The following is a 20,307-nucleotide window of genomic DNA, read 5'->3' on the forward strand; positions in this document are numbered from 1 at the left end:
GGAAAAATATATATATATATAAAAACGCAAAGATAGCCATCACGCACCATGAATACCAAAGTGGGAAAGCAAACAACACCGTACGGGCCTGGTGCGTGATGGCATTTCTCCACAACATATAAACTTTCACTCATAGAAACTTATTCACACGACCGCAAAGCATTTCGTCTCAAATCTTGTCTTTCTGTCGCTTAAATCTCTACCCCATCTTTCCCAGTGCGCGGTGCGCCCGCCCTCCCACCCCTCCACCTGTACCGGAAGTCCTTATCTCATCTTGTCTTCCTTTGCTTTTCTTCCATGAACACCTAAAGGCCTTAAGCCAATACCACTCCTACTATATAAGGTGGTGACCATACGGCGCAAAACATGATAGTGTGGTGTAGCAGGTTGAACTTAAGACCATTGCTTTGCTTATGAATTCTGCCAAATGCGAGCTTTCTTTTCAGGTACATGACGCCACTGCTCCCCGTCCCTGGGCCTCTAGGGCCCATACCTTCCACACCCTCAACGTTGGCACACTGAAAGGTAGGTCTGGCGAGATAGTTGAGATGTGTTGATGTATGTTGCATGCAAGAAATAAGGTGGAGAGGAGGATCTGCTAGGTTCCTCACAGGCAAGGAACACAGGTACAAGATTTTCTGGGCAGGGAACACTGACGGGGTTGGTGACGTGGGTATACTTATCGCTGAGAAATGGGTAGATAAAGTAATTGAGGTAATCAGAGTACGTGACAGAATACTTAAGATTAGAATAGTGCTTCATCATAGATTAGCAACCATTATATCGGCCTATGCCCCTCAGCCAGGGCTACCCGATGGACAGAAAGACAGTTTCTATGACACCCTACTGCAGACCACCTCATTGACGAACGACAGGGACCTTCTCTTTGTGGCTGGTGATTTCAATGGGCATGTTGGACGACATGCTGGGGGCTTCCATGGCGTACATGGAGGCTATGGTTATGGTTCCCGCAACGAGGAGGGAACCAGGCTGCTGGAGTACTGCGATGCGAATAGTCTTATGGTTTGCAACACTAACTTCAGGAAACCGACAAGCCACCTGGTCACCTACCGATCGGGCCGGCATACTAGCCAAATCGACTACATCCTTGCTAGAAAAAGGGAAAGATGGCTGCTTATAAATGCCAAAACCTTCCCAGGCGAAAAATGCACCCCACAACATAGACTGGTAGTTAGTGACTTTAGGATCAGGACTAAGAGGGCGACTAGAAGACGACCAACATGGAGAAGGGTCTGGAAGCTTAAAGACCCTGCGAATGGACAGAGATTTAGAGACATGTTACTTGAAGCCTTTGACGAAATGGAAGGGGGTATAGCTACACATGGGGTAGAAGACAACTGGACGCTTCTGAGGGACAACCTGCTGAAAGCCACTGACCAGATCTGTGGCTGGTGCAAAGTCCCCTTAAGACCCAAAATAACGTCGTGGTGGAACAATATTGTTGACAGGGCTATTAGACAAAAGAAACAGGCTTGGAAGGACTGGAAGAACGGTGGTAGCAGGGAAGTGTATCAGACTGCCAGAAGGGAAGCTAGGAGACAGGTCTATCTAGCCAGAGGGGAAGCAGATAAGAAAAAATTTGCCAATGTCCTGTGCCGTAAGGATGAAAGACTTGAGGTATTTCGTGTTGCAAGACAGTGTGTGAGAGAGAATCGTGACGTGGTAGGAGAGAAATGTGTTCGCAAGGATGACGGTTCACTTGCGCTAAATGAGGATGCAAAGTGAGAGGCTTGGAGACGCCACTATGAAAGGTTGCTGAATGAGGAAAATGAATGGGATAAAGAGAGTCTGCCGAATGTCGACCCAACAGAGGGACCAGCAATCCAAGTTAACAGTTCCTTAGTAGCTAAGGCAATTACAAGCATGAAAACAGGGAAAGCCCCAGGCCCATCAGGAATTACTGCAGAGATGCTCAAAATATCTGGTAGTGTCGGCTATAGCTTAGTCACCCGTATAGTTAACCAGGTGATACACGAAGGAGTCATACCCAATGACTGGTGTGGCAGCATAATAGTCAACTGCTACAAAGGTAAAGGTGACGCCCTAGATACAAATAACTACAGGGGTATCAAGCTGCTGGATCAGGTAATGAAGGTTACGGAGAGGGTTATAGCCCAATTAATTAGAGAGAGAGTTAGCTTAGATGAGATGCAGTTTGGGTTTGTGCCAGGGAAAAGTACCACTGATGCGATATTCCTGGTAAGGCAGCTGCAGGAGAAATACCTAGCCAAATATAAGCCTCTGTACCTGGCTTTTGTTGACATGGAGAAAGCCTTTGACAGGGTCCCTGGATCCCTTATCTGGTGGTCAATGAGGAAACTAGGGATAGATGAATGGTTAGTGAGAGCTGTGCAAGCCATGTACAGAGACGCTGCTAGTAAGGTGAGGGTTGGCAACGAGTACAGTGAAGAATTCCAGGTAGAGGTTGGGGTCCACCAAGGTTCAGTCCTCAGTCCCCTCCTATTTATCATAGTCCTCCAGGCAATAACGGAGGAATTCAAGACAGGATGCCCCTGGGAGCTCCTCTATGCTGATGACCTTGCTCTAATTGCTGAGTCACTATCAGAACTGGAGGAGAAGTTTCAGGTGTGGAAACAAGGATTAGAATCGAAGGGCCTTAGAATCAACCTAGCCAAAACCAAAGTCCTAATAAGTAGGAAGGTGGACCAATCACAAACGACTTCAGGTAGATGGCCCTGCTCGATCTGTAAAAAAAAGTGTAGGTAGAAACTCTATAAGGTGCACCAAGTGTAAGCTATGGACACATAAGAGGTGCAGCAATGTCAAAGGAAGGCTAACTAGGAAAATAGTTTTTGTCTGTGGCAGATACTCAGGAGCAATAAACACTGGAGATGTGCAGAGACCAACTTCTACCACGTTCCAGGGAGACAAACTAGAAGTAGTTGATAGCTTCCGCTACCTAGGTGATCAAGTCAGTAGCGGGGGTGGGTGTGCTGAAAGTGTAACTGCTAGAGTAAGAATAGCCTGGGCAAAGTTTAGAGAGCTCTTACCCCTGCTGGTGACAAAAGGCCTCTCGCTCAGAGTAAAAGGCAGACTGTATGATGCATGTGTACGTACAGCCATGCTACATGGCAGTAAAACATGGGCCGTGACTGCTGAGGATATGCGTAAGCTCGCAAGAAATGAAGCCAGTATGCTCCGATGGATGTGTAATGTCAGTGTTCATAATCGACAGAGTGTAAGTACCTTGAGAGAAAAGTTGAACCTAAGAAGCATCAGTTGTGGTGTGCAAGAGAGACGTCTGCGCTGGTATGGTCATGTGACGAGAATGGCTGAAGATAGTTGTATGCAAAAGTGCTACACCCTAGCAGTTGAGGGAACCTGTGGAAGAGGTAGATCCAGGAAAACCTGGGACGAGGTGGTGAAGCACGACCTTCAAACTTTAGGTCTCACCGAGGAAATGACTAGAGACCGAGACCTATGGAAGTATGCTGTGCATGAGAAGACTAGTGAGGCCATAACCCGTGGCCCCTACCTGGGACGTAGTCAGTCCACCTGTGCATACCTTCCTTCTTGGGACACTTGTGAAGACCTGATGAGGCAAGTGAAAATCAAATCAAACCAAATCAAAATAGATGAACATCAATGGAATTTGTATCTTTGTGGTACCAGTGCCGGTGGCACATAAGAAAACCATCCGAACGTGGCCGTAGCCAGTACCGCATCAACTGGCCTCCGTGCTGTGGGCACGTAACAAACACCATCTGATCGTGGCCGTTCGCCAGCCTCTTCTGGCACCTGTGTCGGTGGCACATAAAAAACACCATCCGAGCGTGGCCGTCCGCCAGCCTCGTCTGGCACCTGTGTCGGTGGCACATAAAATCACCCAGTACACTCTCAGAGTGGTTGGCATTAGGAAGGGCATCCAGCTGTAGAAACACTGCCAGATCTGACTGGCCTGGTGCAGCCTTCGGGCTCCCCAGACCCCAGTTGAACCGTCCAACCCATGCTAGCATGGAAAGCGGACGTTAAACGATGATGATGATGATGATATTTATATATACATATTATTATATGTATATATGTATATATATATGTGTGTATATATATATATATATATATATATATATATATATATATATATATATATATATATACATATATATATATATATATATATAATATATATATACATATATATATATATGTATATATATATATATATATATATATATATATACATATATATATATATATATATATATCTATATATATATATATATATATACATATATATATATATATACATATATATATATGTAAACCCATGCTAGCATGGAAAGCGTCCGTTAAACGATGATGATGTATATATATATGTGTATATATATATATTATATATATATAATTATGTATGTATATATATATATGTATATATATATAATAAGAGTAAATATCTTTAATGGTTTTTAAAAAAACCAACAATTATTTACTGGTAGATTTCGGCATGTAAATATAACCATTAACGGTAGGAACTTCTATAAGGTTCAGTATATATATATATGGTATATAAATAAAAGAGGCAGCAACCTGTTGGCTGCCTCTTTTATTTGTATATATATATATATATATAAATATATATATATATATATAATGTATATATATACACACACACACACACACCCACACATACATATACACACGTACATAGACATACACACAGGAACGTATGTATACACCTACACAAGCCCCACACACAACCCTTCATGCATATACATATAGACGCACATACACACACACATTAATTTCTTTTAAACAATTTTTTCCGAAACCAAGCTTAGGGCCATTGCAGTGTGAGTGTCTTCAAAGAAAGAAAAGAAGGGGTCTCAGTCCAGAGGAAAAGAGATTGATGGTAGTGAGTTCTAGAGAACAACAATTGGAGGAAAGAAGTCATGAGAATAAAAGGACTTCATGACTAACAGGAAGCTCAACAAAGAAATAATGCTGCAAGGAAGAGATATGGGTAATACATTTAAAGGTCTTGACAGGAAGTTCATCAGAGCCAATGACTATGAAAATACTCATAGAAAAGACGCAACAAAAATATATTTTGATAATGAGCCCAAAACTTCAACCTAGGTGAAAGAAGAGGACTCACCATGTTATCAGAAAAAGACTGTAAGAGTTAAGTGTCTGACTAAAACCACATTAATAATAGAATCAAAGACTTCACTAATCACAGGAAGAAGTCTTATAGGATGATAATTGTGTGCACCTGACTTTTCCTCACTATTCTTAAATACAGTAACAAAGATTTCCAACAAAACAGAAAGCAAGACTCAGATAGAAGTTTGTTGAACAAATTCAAAAGAGTGATTAGTTTGAGACTACATCACTACAAAACAACGACTGTATACCATCAGAACCACTAGCCTTCGATGGATCCAGTTTCAAAATTACAGCTGGAACCATTTCAGCTGTAATATGCAAGGAGGTAAGGTTGTTACAAATCTTTGCATCAAACTTGGGCAGTGGATGATCTGTGTCATCTTAAATAGAATTATTAGTGAACAACTAAGCCAACGGCTTAGCCTTATCATTTGAAGTTGTAAGAAGTGGCACATGAAAAGGCGGAGGAACAGGCAACTGCCCTTGTTGTAGATTCTCTAAAATTTTTGAGAGAGGTAAGATGGTTGTGGATGTATTGGATGTACTAGGACTTTGCAGTCTCTATGACCCACTTGCACTTGTTGAAAGCAGTGCAAAAATCCTGCTTACTCTCATTTGTCTTCTGCTGATATGTGTGAAAGAAGTGTTTTTTTTTGGGTAAGAGCTGTTAAACATGCAGGAGAGAATGTCAGTTTGGATCCACAAAGCAAGACTCAGGCACACACTCTTCACCATTAAGTTCAAACACTTCATTCCATGGGGAATCTCAAACGAAGTTTCTGAAGCATCCCAGTCACTCCTGAATAGTGTTCTATAAAAAGAGATTCCTGAACTGATTTTATGCTAAGAATAATATCCAACAATACATACAATGCAAAAATATTTAACCATATATAAAATTGATAAAAATTGTACACTAATACAAAACTAACAGAATGTCAAGCTTGTGAGGGAGTATCTATATGGCTGCTTGACCTGCTAGAAATAGATGCTAAATAACCCTATCATTTTATAAAAGGAGAACGCATTGGAGCATGTATTTTTAGGCAAACTGTCTAAAAAGAGATGGTATCATTGATTACATATTAGTTGGGGATAAACATTCTCATAGTGAAATGCTAGGTCAATGGATACTTATTCTATATCCTCAGATCAGACAAGTTTGTAAAAGTGATGGTTACTAAGTATGTTTATGAGAAGTCCTTTAATTTTGTTTTACACAATTTACTACGCTTATTGTATAAACACAAAAATCATGACATTTATATTAGTACTAGCATTAAAGACCCGTTGTTGCCGGGTCATAGTGCTAGTGCATGTATATATGTGTATATATATGTGTACATATTACATGTACATCTATATATATACATCTACACATAAAATGCAAAATACAAAGTTTATCTTGACATCGCTGGTGATAACAATACTCAAAATATATAACAGACTGGAATTGTTAGCCTGTCTCTTGTAATTTCGATCAATTGTATCTTGTCCTCCCTTTTGTATAGAAGTGTGGCTACAATACAGCCTACCTCTACTTCCGGGATGGGGGGGCGGGCATTTAAAACTTTTTTCCAGGACGTCCTACGTCCCAGATATAAAGGTAAAAATAAAATATTTCCACTTTGCAAGTTCGAGTCGAGTACTCCCTTGTATGCTCCGTTGACTCGAACCTTGCTTCTATTGTGGCGAATTTACAGCCTCTGATTAGATATCTTTCATAGTCGCACCAAGACACTTTTTGAAGGTGTTTTCCTCCATGTGTTCAAATCTTGTTTTTTCTCTCACATTGTATACTTTAAAGACAATAGTCTTTTCTTTAATTTAATTTTTTATTACCCATCTGGACTATTCCATTTCTACATGCTAATTTTATTTTTAATTTATTCCCATTCATGTGAAACCACTTATTCAAGTTCAAATCATTGATGCAATTTTATACCAATTGCTATTTTTACTTTTGTTATGTTACAATTATATTATACTTTAGTTTGATTTTAATTATTACTTACTACATATAATTCAATTGTTATTATTATTTTTATTGTTAAAGTGAAAGCATCTGACATAAAATAGAGAAATATTTTTGGTTTAACTTTTAACACGTGAAATAGTGGAGAAGATATGATATTGCTATGGGCTCGCTCTAGGCAAGAAGTTGAACATTTTTCTTTTTGCCCATGAAACTACATGGACCCTAAGTAAGGCATGTGTAAAATTTGAATGAAATTGGTTGTGTAGTTCTCAAGTTTTAGGGAAACACACAGACAGACAGACAGACACACATTCTCAGTTTTATATATATAAAGATGTCAGTATTATTTACCATTTTGGTTCCAAGTTTCTTCCCATGCTCCAAATCCCTCTGATGTGATTCTATGGAATGGTAATGATACAGTGGAAAGGGAATAGAAACAAACCTTACATATTGTTGAATTGGTATCCATTTCATATGTATCCTGTTTTAACTGAAAAACAAATAATTGACGAATTAAAGATATTTTAAGAAATTTTGTTAACTATTTCATTAAAGTGAGGCTCTATGTAGTCTCTCCACATGTTACAAATAAGCACCAAATTTTCAAGTAGCACCCTGCTAACTTAGGAAGGACAAGTTAGTCCTAGACATACTTTGTCTGAAACAGGATAGGCATGGGTGTAAAGAATTTGATCCTCGATCTGATCAATCAAAGCTAAACAACAACATGCAAAAATTAACTCAAACCTTCCCAGAAGCAAATATTTTTAATTTGCAGCATCCTGTCCAGCAGAGATGTTGGACAACCTCTGAATTTGAAGACAGAAATAAGCTTAAACATAGATAACACCAACTGATAAAATAGAGATTTTTAAAATTTGCCATTTTAAATAAAATATTAACACAAACTTTCTGTTATGGTCTTCAGTAAAGTTCTAATTTTAGCAAAAGGAGAACACATTGTAGAATGTATTTCTAGACATACTGTCTAAAAAGAGATGGTCATGGCTGGAATGCCTTTGATCATATGTCTATAACAAAGCAGACCTGGACCAAACAACAAGTAACAAGATGATTATAAATTTTGATAATGTAGTGGCTGTTATATACTATGTGTTATTAACTATCAGTTGATTAAGTGGCAGAATTCTGGTTTAATAACTTCATATAACCCCTCATAACTTTTTTAAAAAACTTTTTGGGTGATGAAATACATGGCTCTGCTCTGATATAATTACAGTAGCAGGGTCTCCTTGTTTAGGTGAGGGATAAGGAAAGAAGGAGTGGAGAAGACTTAACAGGAACAAGTCATGTAAAGGACACAGTTGTGTCTATACACATTATGCTTCTCTTAAAATAATTATACTTTGTGATTCATGCACAGACATTGCACATCCACTCACGCATACTAATTTAATTTCTTTCTAGTTTTGCAGGCTCTCTGCATTCAGAGTGTACATTTCATGACAACATTGCAGTTCTAACACAAACGTCATTCAGTCAGCCTATCACTCTGAGAAACTTTTTGTTACCAACAGAGATAGTAACTTTCTATTAGCTACAATACTTTCAGAATATTCTCCTGTACTGCTAATTTGGTACTAGAATAAGTACTGCTTCTGGCCATTTGAGAAGATCTATTTCCTATGTAGTTTAACTATTTATTGCCTTGGTGCATCTGCCATATACAAAGGCTACCTTCTCTGTTAACAAACCTGTGATACCACTACACCTTCTGTGAGTTCAAAGTTTGCAGTGAGTACACAGTATGGAATTTCTACCTGTAACAAAACACTCAGGAATCGAGATGTAAGTCTTAACATATACAAACGTTAATGAGGACGGGTTGCCTCTCCTGAACCAGAGGATAAAACAACCCTTATAGACCCAAAAAGCTTAACCAGCAAATGGGGAGATCTAATTTTCCAGTAGGTAGTGCTTGAAGTGGACACATTTATGAAAAACTTCCTTACAACGCGCCAGGTTGAGTATAGTCCATAAGAATTTTGGCTCTCTCTGCGATGCAGATTTGGCAACAGTCATTCCCATTAATATATGGGCCTGGATGATCTATTATTTTCCAGCTGATATCACATGGGGTCCCTTGATCTTTGAGGTGCCACACATACCGATCCAGGAAGGTGGCAAACCGTCTTTCTGGGACTATAAAGGATGACTGGTGGTTGCAGAAGCGACGTTTGAAAGATGTACTGGCTGATCTGATATATTTACAAACTTGGGATGTGGCAACATTCGCACTCCTGGTATATCTCTGATAGGCTCTAAGCCTGGGGATGCTGTTGGAAATACCGTTGCTGATGAGGTCGATATGGCGCAATGATTTGGCCATGTTATCCCCATGTTATCACTAAATTATGCAAAAATGAAAATAACACTGACATCTCATTTTTACGGATATATTTACCAAAATTACATAAAAATATCTTGAAATACTAAAGAGTAAATTTATTCAATAAAATTGCCACTGGCTTCAACCACAGCCTCCAGACGACTTTGGAATCGCCTGCAGCTCTTCTGGATGGTCTATTTGTTTAAGTTGGTGAATGCTGCCATAATTGTTGCCTTCAGTTCATCTTTGGTGTTACAAGGAGTTTTGTTGGTCTCTCACTCAACTGTGCCCCACACATAATAATCAAGAGGGTTGCAGTGTGGAGAGTTAGGGGTGATATGGTTGCAGAAATTGTCTATGACTGGGTTCTCCTGCTTGTGTGGAATGGTGCAGAGTCCTGTTCCAGACATAGGGTATTCCAGCAGCCACCCTCTTGACCCAGGGCAGCACTAGCCCCTCCAGGCACTTGTTGAGTCTGAGGCTGTGTGGGAAGATGAATGGAGATATAATGTCACCATCACTAGTGATTACTCTAAACACCAAGAAGTTGACTGGATGTTTGATTTTTAGCACTCTCAGTACATGTCCTCAGATTGACACCCAAACACTCTGAAATGTTTGTATTGGAGCTTCCAATGGGAATACCAATCATTACAGCATGTTGTTTCCAAATTTCTGGCAGGGTGAATTGCATCGTGGTGCTGTTTTTCTCACAGACCATGCCCAACTGACCCTACTACACTGTGTAGCTGACAAAATCAAAAACAAACACTGCGCATGTGTGAAATTAATAATATGGAATGGCAGCAATTCACCCATTGCACCCTGTATATATATGTATGTGTGTGCATGTGTATATATATACATATATATCATTATCATCGTTTTCCGCGCTAGCACGAGTTGGACGGTTCGACGGGGTCTGGGGAGTCAGGGGCTGCTCCAGGCTCCAGTCTGATCTGGCAGTGTTTCTACAGCTGGATGCCCTTCCTAACGCCAACCACTCCGCGAGTGTAGTGGGTGCTTTTTACGTGCCACCTGCACAGGTGCCAGAAGTGTCTGGCACCGGCCACGATCGGTTGGTGCTTTTTATGTGCCACCGGCACAGAAGCCAGTCGTGGCGGTGCTATCATCAGCTACGTTCGGAGGGTGCTTTTTATGTGCCACCGACGCATAAAATATATATATATATATATATTAAATATATGAAATTGAAATCAAAATCGAAATCAAATTCGATAACTGGTGGACCGCTAAGAGTACCATACGAGTGTGATCGTTGCCAGAGCAACAAGCTGGCCTCCGTGCTGGGAGCGCTAAGAGTACCATATGAGTGTGATCGTTGCCAGAGCAACAAGTTGGCCTCCGTGCCGGTGGCACGTAAAAAACATCATTCGAGCATGACTGTTACCTTTGTCACCTTACTGGCACTTGTGCTGGTGGCATGTGAAAAAACATTCGAGCGAGGTTGTTGCCAGTGCCACTGGACTGGCTCCTGTGCAGGTGGCACATAAAAAATACCATTTGAGAGTGGCTGTTGCCAGTACCGTCTGGCAACAGCATGTAAAAGCACCCACTACACTCTCGGAGTGGTTGGCGTTAGGAAGGGCATCCAGCTGTATAAACTCTGCCAGATCAGACTGGAGTCTGGTGCAGCCATCTGGTCTGCCAGACCTCAGTCAAATCGTTCAACCCATGCTAGCATGGAAATTGGACGTTAAACGATGATGATATATATATATATATATATATATATATATATATATATATATATACCTACAAAACTAGATATTTTCTGTGCATAACATATGTGTATGTGTGTGTGTGTGTGTGTGTGTGTTTGTCTCCCTCTACCACTTGATAACTGGTGTTGGTGTATTTACATCCCTGTAACTTAGCAGTTTGGCAAAAGAAACCGACAGAATAAGTACTAGGCTTAGCAAAACCAATAATATAATGCACAATTAAGATGTTTTCATGGTGAAATTAATAAATACAGTATCAACACTTTTTTCACAAATTAGAAAGAACAAAAGAATTTAGCAATCCAACATAAAACTAATAGGAATATTATAAATTTTGAGTGCATAAAGGCTACAAAAAAATTGTGTATCTAAATCAGTATAATCATTCTGAGGTAAATATATTTTGTTTGAGAATCAAAATAGAATACGTAAATTATTAGCTGTTTCTTTCCAAACTTCAAATCAAACATAATTTTTTTTCTTTTTTTATACTTGTTTCAGTCATTTGACTGTGGTCATGCTGGAGCACCGCCTTTAGTTGCACAAACCCTAGGATTTATATTCTCTGTAAGCCTAGTACTTATTCTATCGTACTTTTTGGCTGAACTGCTAAGTTACAGGGATGTAAACACAGCAACATTGGTTGTCAAGCAATGGTGAAGGGCCAAACACAGACACATAGATACATACATATTTCAGTTTCCATCTACCAAATCCACTCACAATGCTTTGGTTGGCCCAAGGCCATAGTAGAAGACATTTTCCCAAGGTGCTATGCAGTGGAACTGAACCTAGAACCATGTGGTTGAGAAGCAAGCTTTTTACCACATAGCCACTCCTGTGCCTATCTGTGTATACTTAACAAATATAGAGGATTTGTTGTAGACAAATAAATCACTAACAGTAGAAACGTTCCAAGAGATAGATGTAATATTTAAAACAAGTGACACAAATGAATTCCTATAAATTTCAAAGAAACTCTCAGTGACTTAAATATCCACAGTAAGAGTAAAGTAATTACACTTAGGCAGCTATTTTAAGAAACACTACAATGTTAACAGAAAGGCTTTCAAGTATAAAGAGATCCTGGTACAGTAGAATAGTAATAGCAAAAAGCCTACATTGTCTAAAACAAAATGCAGTTTGGTCAATGCATAAAAAAGCAAAAGCTATATAAAGCAGGTTAATGCATATGAAAACAAAAGGCAATCTAAAAAACAAGTGTTGTTAGTGAAAAAACATTGAATAAAAGCACAATACCAACTCACCAGTTTAATATTTGTTGTCCAGCCATTAAAACCAAAGTAGAAATTTGCCATATCATAGCATCTATTCAAAGAAAGGTGCTCTAAGGTAAATATATTTTTTCTCTTGGCAGTTACAATCTACAATAAAATTTTAAAATCCCATTCTTCATCATCATTATTTGGTAAATGCTTCAAAAAATATATTTTGCTTGTTAACTTTACTTCAAAAAGTTTTTGTATTTTTTGAGATTAAACTTTAATCAGACTGTCAGTTCACAATTTTATTTCAAACAGTTTTTCCTGATGATCCTGATAACATGTTCGTATTACATATGTTAGCTTTTCTTAAAATCTCATCAGTGTCTGATATCTTTAATAACCTGCAGTTTTCTTAGACTAAATTTGATTTATTTTTCAGACTTATACAACACCCCATTAAATAATATTCTGCATACAGTATATACAATTCTCAATTCTAATTTCTCGACTCTGCCTATCCTTATACCAATTATGTATTATACAACTTATGATGACAGCTCCTTTCCATTAAGTTACTAATATGTCATCAACTGCAATGTTTTTTAATCATTAAATTAAGAGATCAACGACTTTAACCACCTACTAGAATTAGTTTTAACACCAAGTTTAAAATATCAAAATCTAAATTAGCAAGTAAATAGTAGTTAAATTTATTCTTGCCTTGCATTGTTGTCCACCAATATATAAGTTACAGTTTAGATTTCTCCGAGCACTTTGACTTGCTTTGATAGAATAATACTTCACAAAGGCATAGGCATTATTATTATTAGAAACAGAGTCATTCTTCCCAGCATGTGACACGTGTTCATACTGTACTGGTTGCTGATTTGTATTGGAGAATAGCTGAATTTCATAGAGAAGACCAAATGCAGAGAATTTCTCATAAAGAATATCCTAAAATAAAGAGAAATTAATAAATCTTATAGCATTTTGTTTATACAGACATTGCATTTTCTCACATAATTTTGTTTAACTACACAACTTCCTATATATGCATATCCTCATTGTTTTTCATTTTAAAGTGCACTTTTCCATGCTTGCATAGGTCAGACAAAATTTGTTGATGTAAATATTCTATGATCAGATATTCTGTTGCTACCTCTCACCTATTTTCAAGAAAAATAATATTTCCTCTAGTCTTTTGAACTCAAACAGTATAATGGCTGAACATGATTTCATGTAAGATTGCAAATGAACAACATTCCTTATATGATAGTGACATTCATTTACAACCAATGCATGAGCCTAAGCCAAGGAAGCACACACAGAGGATGCTAAACCTTTCAGATGAGATGACAAAGGACCAAGATACCAGACACTTTACTGTACTTAAGAAGACCTGTCCTTCACAGCAGAAGCCTTAAGGCCACTCTCCTTGCTGAAGAGGATTGGCCTGCAAGAGTCCTGTGATGGTGCCATATAAAAAGCACTTGTATCTGTGCTATGTAGAAGCACTTGTGAGGTGCCACATTAAAAGCATCCCGCAAACACTGTAAAGTGGTTGGTGTTAGGAAGGTCATCCAGCCATAGAAACCAAGCCAAATCAGACTGGAACCTGGTGCAGCTCTCCCGCTCAGGTCAAACTGCCCAACCCATGCCAGCATGGAAAACGGACGTTAAAGGATGATGATAATGATGATGATATATATACCAATAACGTTCTTTTTTTTTCAGCTTCCATCTACCAAATCCATCAAAAGGTTTTGGTTGCCCCTGGCCTATAGTAAAAGGTACTTGTCCAAGGTACAATGCAACAGGACAATTGGAAACTATGTGGCTAGGAAGTGAACTTAACCACACAGCATTCTGCCATGCCAACATCTATGGTCATACCTGCACCTTCCCACCTGTATGTCTACTCAACTGTTGCAAGAAAGGACATTACATTGTAATGGCGAAGGGGATGATGATGGCTGCATGAACAAGTGCCAAGGGCTCAAATGAATGGTGCCTGTAGAAGAGGGAGACCAAATAAGACTTGTGATGAAGACATGAAAAATGATCCCAAGATACTGTATATAATGATTATAGACTGGCGATATAATATGTTGCAGAAAATTTGAGTTCTCACATGTTTGCTAAAATACCCACTTCTACCTCTTGCCTCTTTTATACTCTCACACCTCCCCACTAGCACTTCTCCTATCTACCATACCTATACTATCATCTCCCCATCGACTCTTCTACTCATTATATATATAAATACAAATAAATGGGAGAAAAGGATTCAACCTGTGTATATTAAATTCCTATTTCTCTTTGTACCTATCTTATAGCCCATTCCCACATCTTCCCAGCATCTCTTCTCTTACTCACAATGCCATATCCCTCAATTTATGTATTTTGAATCCCCCCTGCCTCCACCACTCAAATCCTGCTACTCCTCCTTCTATCCTTCTGTATCATGATGCTTGAGTGGAGAGGGGAGGGACTATACTCTATTACTTTGAAAACAGCTCTGGCACTCTCTCCACTACCATCCTCTCACAACAGTAAATCCGTTCTTTCTATCTAACTGTAATTTCTCCCAACAACTTTGCAGTGGCAGATCTACCATAAAACTAATGAAGCTTAAGCTTAGGGCCCCTAATCCTGGAGGGGCCCCTCTGAAGCAACTTAAGTTTTTCATTCTGTCAATTTTTTTTTTTTTTTTTTATTTTGTCATGCAGATAACTGTTATCAGTCTTAGTTGACAAAGTCATCTCATACTCCTACGCAGAGTCTAGACTCACAGTGTCTAGCCATGAGTTGTTCACCTGCTGTTTCTGCCGGTGTGGAGTAGCATAAAAAATAAAAGTACAAACGACTCGCAGATAATTCGCCTTCAATTATTTTGGAAACTTTGGCCCTGTCCCTCCCTTTGTCAAATATGTCTACTACTTCATCAACACAGTAGAGATAAGAATTCTTATTTTCACACCATTATTTAATGACCAATGAAAGGGTTTGCCTCCTAATTTTGGACTTACAATCTGCTCAGTAGCAAACCATTTTTTCTACTTTAAAAATTGTTTTAATATCACCTTGTACAAAATGAATAATTCTTCAATTATGACTTTAAATTAAGTTGTGGACTATCATGATCGATCTCCGTTTCGCTGTGGCTAATGAAAGTATTATGCCATTTTTTATTTTCACAGAGGTCTAGGCCCCAAGAGGAATAGCAATGTCTTCAAGAAAGTACTGAAGCAGATCCCAGAAATACCAACTCAAGGAAAGTAATATAACAAAATTTCTAAATATCAAAAACTATCAAATTATTTTACAATGTCAAGTAAAAGTTTGTCATCACTTGCAACTGAAACAAGCCATGAAAGTACCAGTAAAGTCAATGATAGAGCACAAACCATGAGTGCTCTGTTTAGCAATAATCAACCTACTGTTGACACTTTTGGTGCAGATGTTGATCATGGCGGTCAAGAACTTTGAGAAAAGAGAGAGCAGAAACAGGAAACAGTTGCAAATTTTGTGATTTCAAAGAATACAGTGACCTGGCAAACTGCCCATAACAATTAATAATGATTTCATACAAAACTGTTTAATGCAAGACATCAGTTTTTCTCTTTTTTCAAAAAAAAAACAGGTAATGTATATACTGAATTCAACAAGACTTACAAACAGCAAAATGAAAGTTTCTCAACCAAGTACTATTTTGAAGTATTAAAAAGAATTGTAGCAGTTATAAAGTTTTTAAGTAAAAGATGTTTAGCATTTAGAGGTCATGAGGAAAAGTGGGGTTCCCCAAACAATGGAAATTTCATGGAAGCTAATAAGCTTATTTGCAGTGTTTGACCAATTTTTACATGAACATTTAGAGAAGTGTAAAAATGAAAAAATAAATATTACTTACCTATCCAAATCCATGCATGAAGAATTGATAGAAATCATGGGAAAACATGTGAAAGATGAAGTGGTGAATCAGATCAACAACCTAGACATCAAATACTAATCAATTACTGTTGACTCTACACCTGATGTGTTGACCAGCTGGTAATTGTAGTTCAATACTGTTATAATCTCTGTGAGAGATTTCTAACATTTTTGCCAACAGAAAACTATTCATCCATGACCTTGTTCAACAAAATAACACAATTACTGAAGGAACATAAGTTTTCATTTGAAAATATCCGTGGTCAGTTGTACGATAATGCATCCAACATGAAGGGCTCAGAGAAAGGCTGCAAGCACTTCTTAAACACATTAACAGGTATGCAGACTATGTACCATGTGCAAGCCATTCACTCAACCTTGTTTGGTAAAAGGCAGTGTCTACTGTACCTGAAGTTGTTGTCTATTTTGGCACCTTGCAGCAGTTGTATGTTTTATTTTCTGAATCTCCTTGAAGACGGGGATTTTAAACACACAGGGCAATCTAGCCTTTTCTCTAAAGAGATTAAGTGTAACTTGATGGTCTGCACAGTCCAGCCAATTAAAAATGAAGCAGTCCAGCAATTAAAAATGGATATAGGGATATTTTACAAACTCCCAAACATGTTTGAAAACTCATCAGAGAAGCCTGAATGTAAGTGAGATGCAAAGAATTTATACCATAAGTTGGTAAAATTGGAATATGCTTTTTTTAACAGTCATTTGAGAAGTTATGGAGCATTTTAACAAAACAAGTAAGAAACTCCAAACACCTGGTTCTGATGTATTTGAAGGTTACCCTCTGCTAGTAGCTATGCTTTCATTTGTTAAAGAACTACAAGAAAATTAAGCTGACAGGATTGCACAGTATGAATCAGTAGCAAAAGGTTTTATGTGAATACATCACCTCAAATTATTCTGATGTTTCCAAACACATTGCTATGAAGAGATTTGCAGATGGAACAAGAGATAGGGCTTCTTTGAAAGGGGCTGAAAAATTTAGGATAGAAGTTCTAAATCAAGTCTATGACTGCTTGATAATCCAGTTAAGCAAGAGGATAGACCCACATGGGCAGATTGCGAAAAGGTTTAAGTTTCTCTCAGAATTGATGGACAATTCAGAATTTGATGAAAACAGTATCAAACTTATAATATCGCATTACAAAGACAATATTGACTACAAATCAATAAATGAGTGTTATCAGTTCAAAGAGTATTTACAGCTTAGGAAATCCTAAAACACAGAAGAAAACACCAAGTAAAATGCAATGCACAAAAGTTCTTCAGCTTATCAATCAGCAACAATTAATTGAAGTGTCCTCTAATATTACCACTGCACATAAGCTGTACTTGACAATGCCTATCACGAGCTGTGAAGCAGAGAGGAGTTCCTCAAAGCTTTCCTTTGTCAAGAATAAATTTTGGTCTACCATGACTGAAGAGAGCTTAAATTCCTTATGCATATTGTCTCTAGAAAATGACATTACATGGAAGCTGTCATATGATAAAACTGTTGCTATAAAAAATTTTAAAAAAAACAGAACAAGGAGTATTTTGTAATTTTCACATGTAACTTAATGATGTATCATGCATGTATATAATGCTCCCTAATCTTCAACCCCCCCCCCCATAACTCTAAAAGTATAAGGCATAGACTGGAAAATATGTGTAGTGATCTGCCATGAAAAAGCTACATCAACAAAGATATCGGTAATTACCCACACCTCGTTTCTGGTGGAAAGAGGGCTCACTTTCAGACTCATTTTTAAGGACTCCACGTTACAACTCCATCATTTAGGCAATCTGAGCCTCAAACTGGAGTTCCTTGCAAGGGCACGAAAATTCTTTGACCTTTGTTGGATGTTATCCTATTGCTGCTGGTTGTAAAGGGGGCCGCCATAACATTTTAAGCTTCAAGGCCTTAATATTGTAGATCCGCCACTGTCACCTAGTCATCATTTTCTTTCTTGTTCTCTCTGTCAATAGTGATAGCTATTTCGCTTCGCTTTGTAAGTTACAAGCTGATCTAATTAGTAATGGTGACACGGCAAAAGCATCTAACACATTCTCATCTTCTTATGGCCGGGTTCGAACCTGGGCCGCAGCAACATTGTCCGGCTGTCACACTTCTCAGTCAAACATCACTGCCTCGAGTGGGGTCATCTTTCAGTTTAGGGTGTTTAAAAAGTAAATAAAAATGAAGCATTTTCACTCACGAAGTGATTGTGCACCAGAACTTTGTGATCCCTCAAAAATGAGAAAGTCCACGCGCAAAATGTGGAGAATATGTGGATGGGGGTGAAAAGAAAATTAGGACGACAATTTGGAACGTCGGACAATTTATTTGTGGCATATTTACTCGAATACATATGGAGGAATTCTGCCCCCCGCCCCAACTTTATTTCACTTTTTGGTAGCTATAGCTCAGGTCTACGTTGTTTAACAGTTGACTTATTTACCCCTTGTTATTTCTCCTTTCATTTTTATTTACTTTTTAAACACCCTAGACTGAAAGATTACCGCCTCGAGGTTCTGGATACATTGCAGACCAGTGTCTGCGATCAAGTTGTCGCTGTCACAAACTGAATATTATTAAAAACTTCAATTACTAAGGTACTTGCGGGAGCAATTCGGAAGCAGACATTAACATCACAAAGGCACAAGCATGGACAGCGTGCTACAAACTAACACACTCTGTTAATCTTGCCGAATGCAAAACCACATCAGTAGCGCTGGTGCCACGAAAAACAGCACTCAATACACTCTATAAAAGGCTTAGTTTCAGGAAGGGCAACCAAATGTAGAACCAAGCCAAAATTGGAGCAAGACATGGTCCTCTGTGATTCGTAGAATCCTGTTGAGCTATTCATGCCAACATAGAAAGCGGACGTAAAATAAGAATAACACACACAAACCACGATTCAGAAAACGACATTATGTGAACATGGAAAACAATTGCTTACTTTTTAAAACAACCTCATTCACTTTATGTAAATATTGAATAAAAATAGTGGATACTAAAATTCTAAAATCGACTTACGTAGATATCAGCTGGTGGTAATGACAGCGGTATATTAGATACAAACAAGTTTTTCCGATTAGAATGTGGCGGGCAGAACTCAATTATTTCAATGTCGTTCATGATTTGTCAATACTAATTGAATAAATAAAAACGCGCCCAAGGGAAATAACTCTAAGTTAAGAATGAAATTTCGTAACTTGAGATAATTAAGATCAACAACTACATGGAAATTCTATTCTCTTTTAACCTGTAATACCTCTCTGTACTTCTTTTTCGCATATATCTTGGCATATTCTTACATAACCTTTTGAATATAAACATACTCTTGGTTGCCCTTCGTGAGGATGGACAAATCTGGAGATTTGTTAAGACTGGTGAAACGTAGAAGAGAGATACCAGCTGGTCTGAGTGCTCTCTACCCACAATAACTGAAACTGGAAAAAAAATTACAGCAACTCTGGGAAACTAAACCAGAACAACCTGCCATCCTCTACACACCATCATAAACTGCAAGCAGGGTACAAATTGTTGTCCTTAAATGCTCGCAGTTTATGCAACAAAATACATTTGTTCAACTCCTACGTCAGAAGTATTGACCCTGACTTCATCACTGTCACGGAAACATGGGCACATTCCTTACTCTATGATGGGGTTTTCAAAATTACTGGGTACAACCTCTTCCGCAAGGACCGCATTAACCACCGTGGTGGTGATGTGATGGTCTACGTTTGTTCAAATTTTTCGGTAATTCCTTGTGCCGATTTGAACGAATCACAAGAAGAAGTTTTTTTCTGTGACGTACGTATGACCATGTCAACACTCCTGCTTGGTGTTGTTTATCGTCCCCCAAATTACCATCAAGACACACAGCTTTGCGATATCCTCCGAGCTGCTGCCAGGAAAACAGC

At 38.4% G+C, this 20,307-nt stretch overlaps 1 protein-coding gene across 3 annotated transcripts in view; it reads right to left on the reverse strand.

Annotated features, from left to right (window-relative positions):
- The window catches only part of LOC115211036 (RAD52 motif-containing protein 1), a 28,413-nt gene extending 8,842 nt beyond the window's left edge, over positions 1-19,571 (reverse strand). For 2 of the 3 annotated variants that reach the window (XR_004998752.1, XM_029779899.2), the window contains exons 1-4: positions 19,418-19,571; positions 13,171-13,404; positions 12,493-12,609; positions 7,478-7,619 (exon numbers count right to left, since the gene is read on the reverse strand). Coding sequence is in view for 2 of the 3 variants with exons in the window: in XM_029779899.2 (XP_029635759.1) it covers positions 7,478-7,619; positions 12,493-12,609; positions 13,171-13,404; positions 19,418-19,519 (595 nt within the window). In the remaining variant the exon portion in view is untranslated. The remainder of the gene's footprint in view (positions 1-7,477; positions 7,620-12,492; positions 12,610-13,170; positions 13,405-19,417) is intronic. The other variant, XM_029779900.2, reaches the window with a different exon arrangement.
- Between the last annotated feature and the right edge of the window lie 736 nt (positions 19,572-20,307).

Source organism: Octopus sinensis, linkage group LG4, assembly GCF_006345805.1.
Source record: "Octopus sinensis linkage group LG4, ASM634580v1, whole genome shotgun sequence".
In the NCBI taxonomy this organism is placed as follows: domain Eukaryota; kingdom Metazoa; phylum Mollusca; class Cephalopoda; order Octopoda; family Octopodidae; genus Octopus; species Octopus sinensis.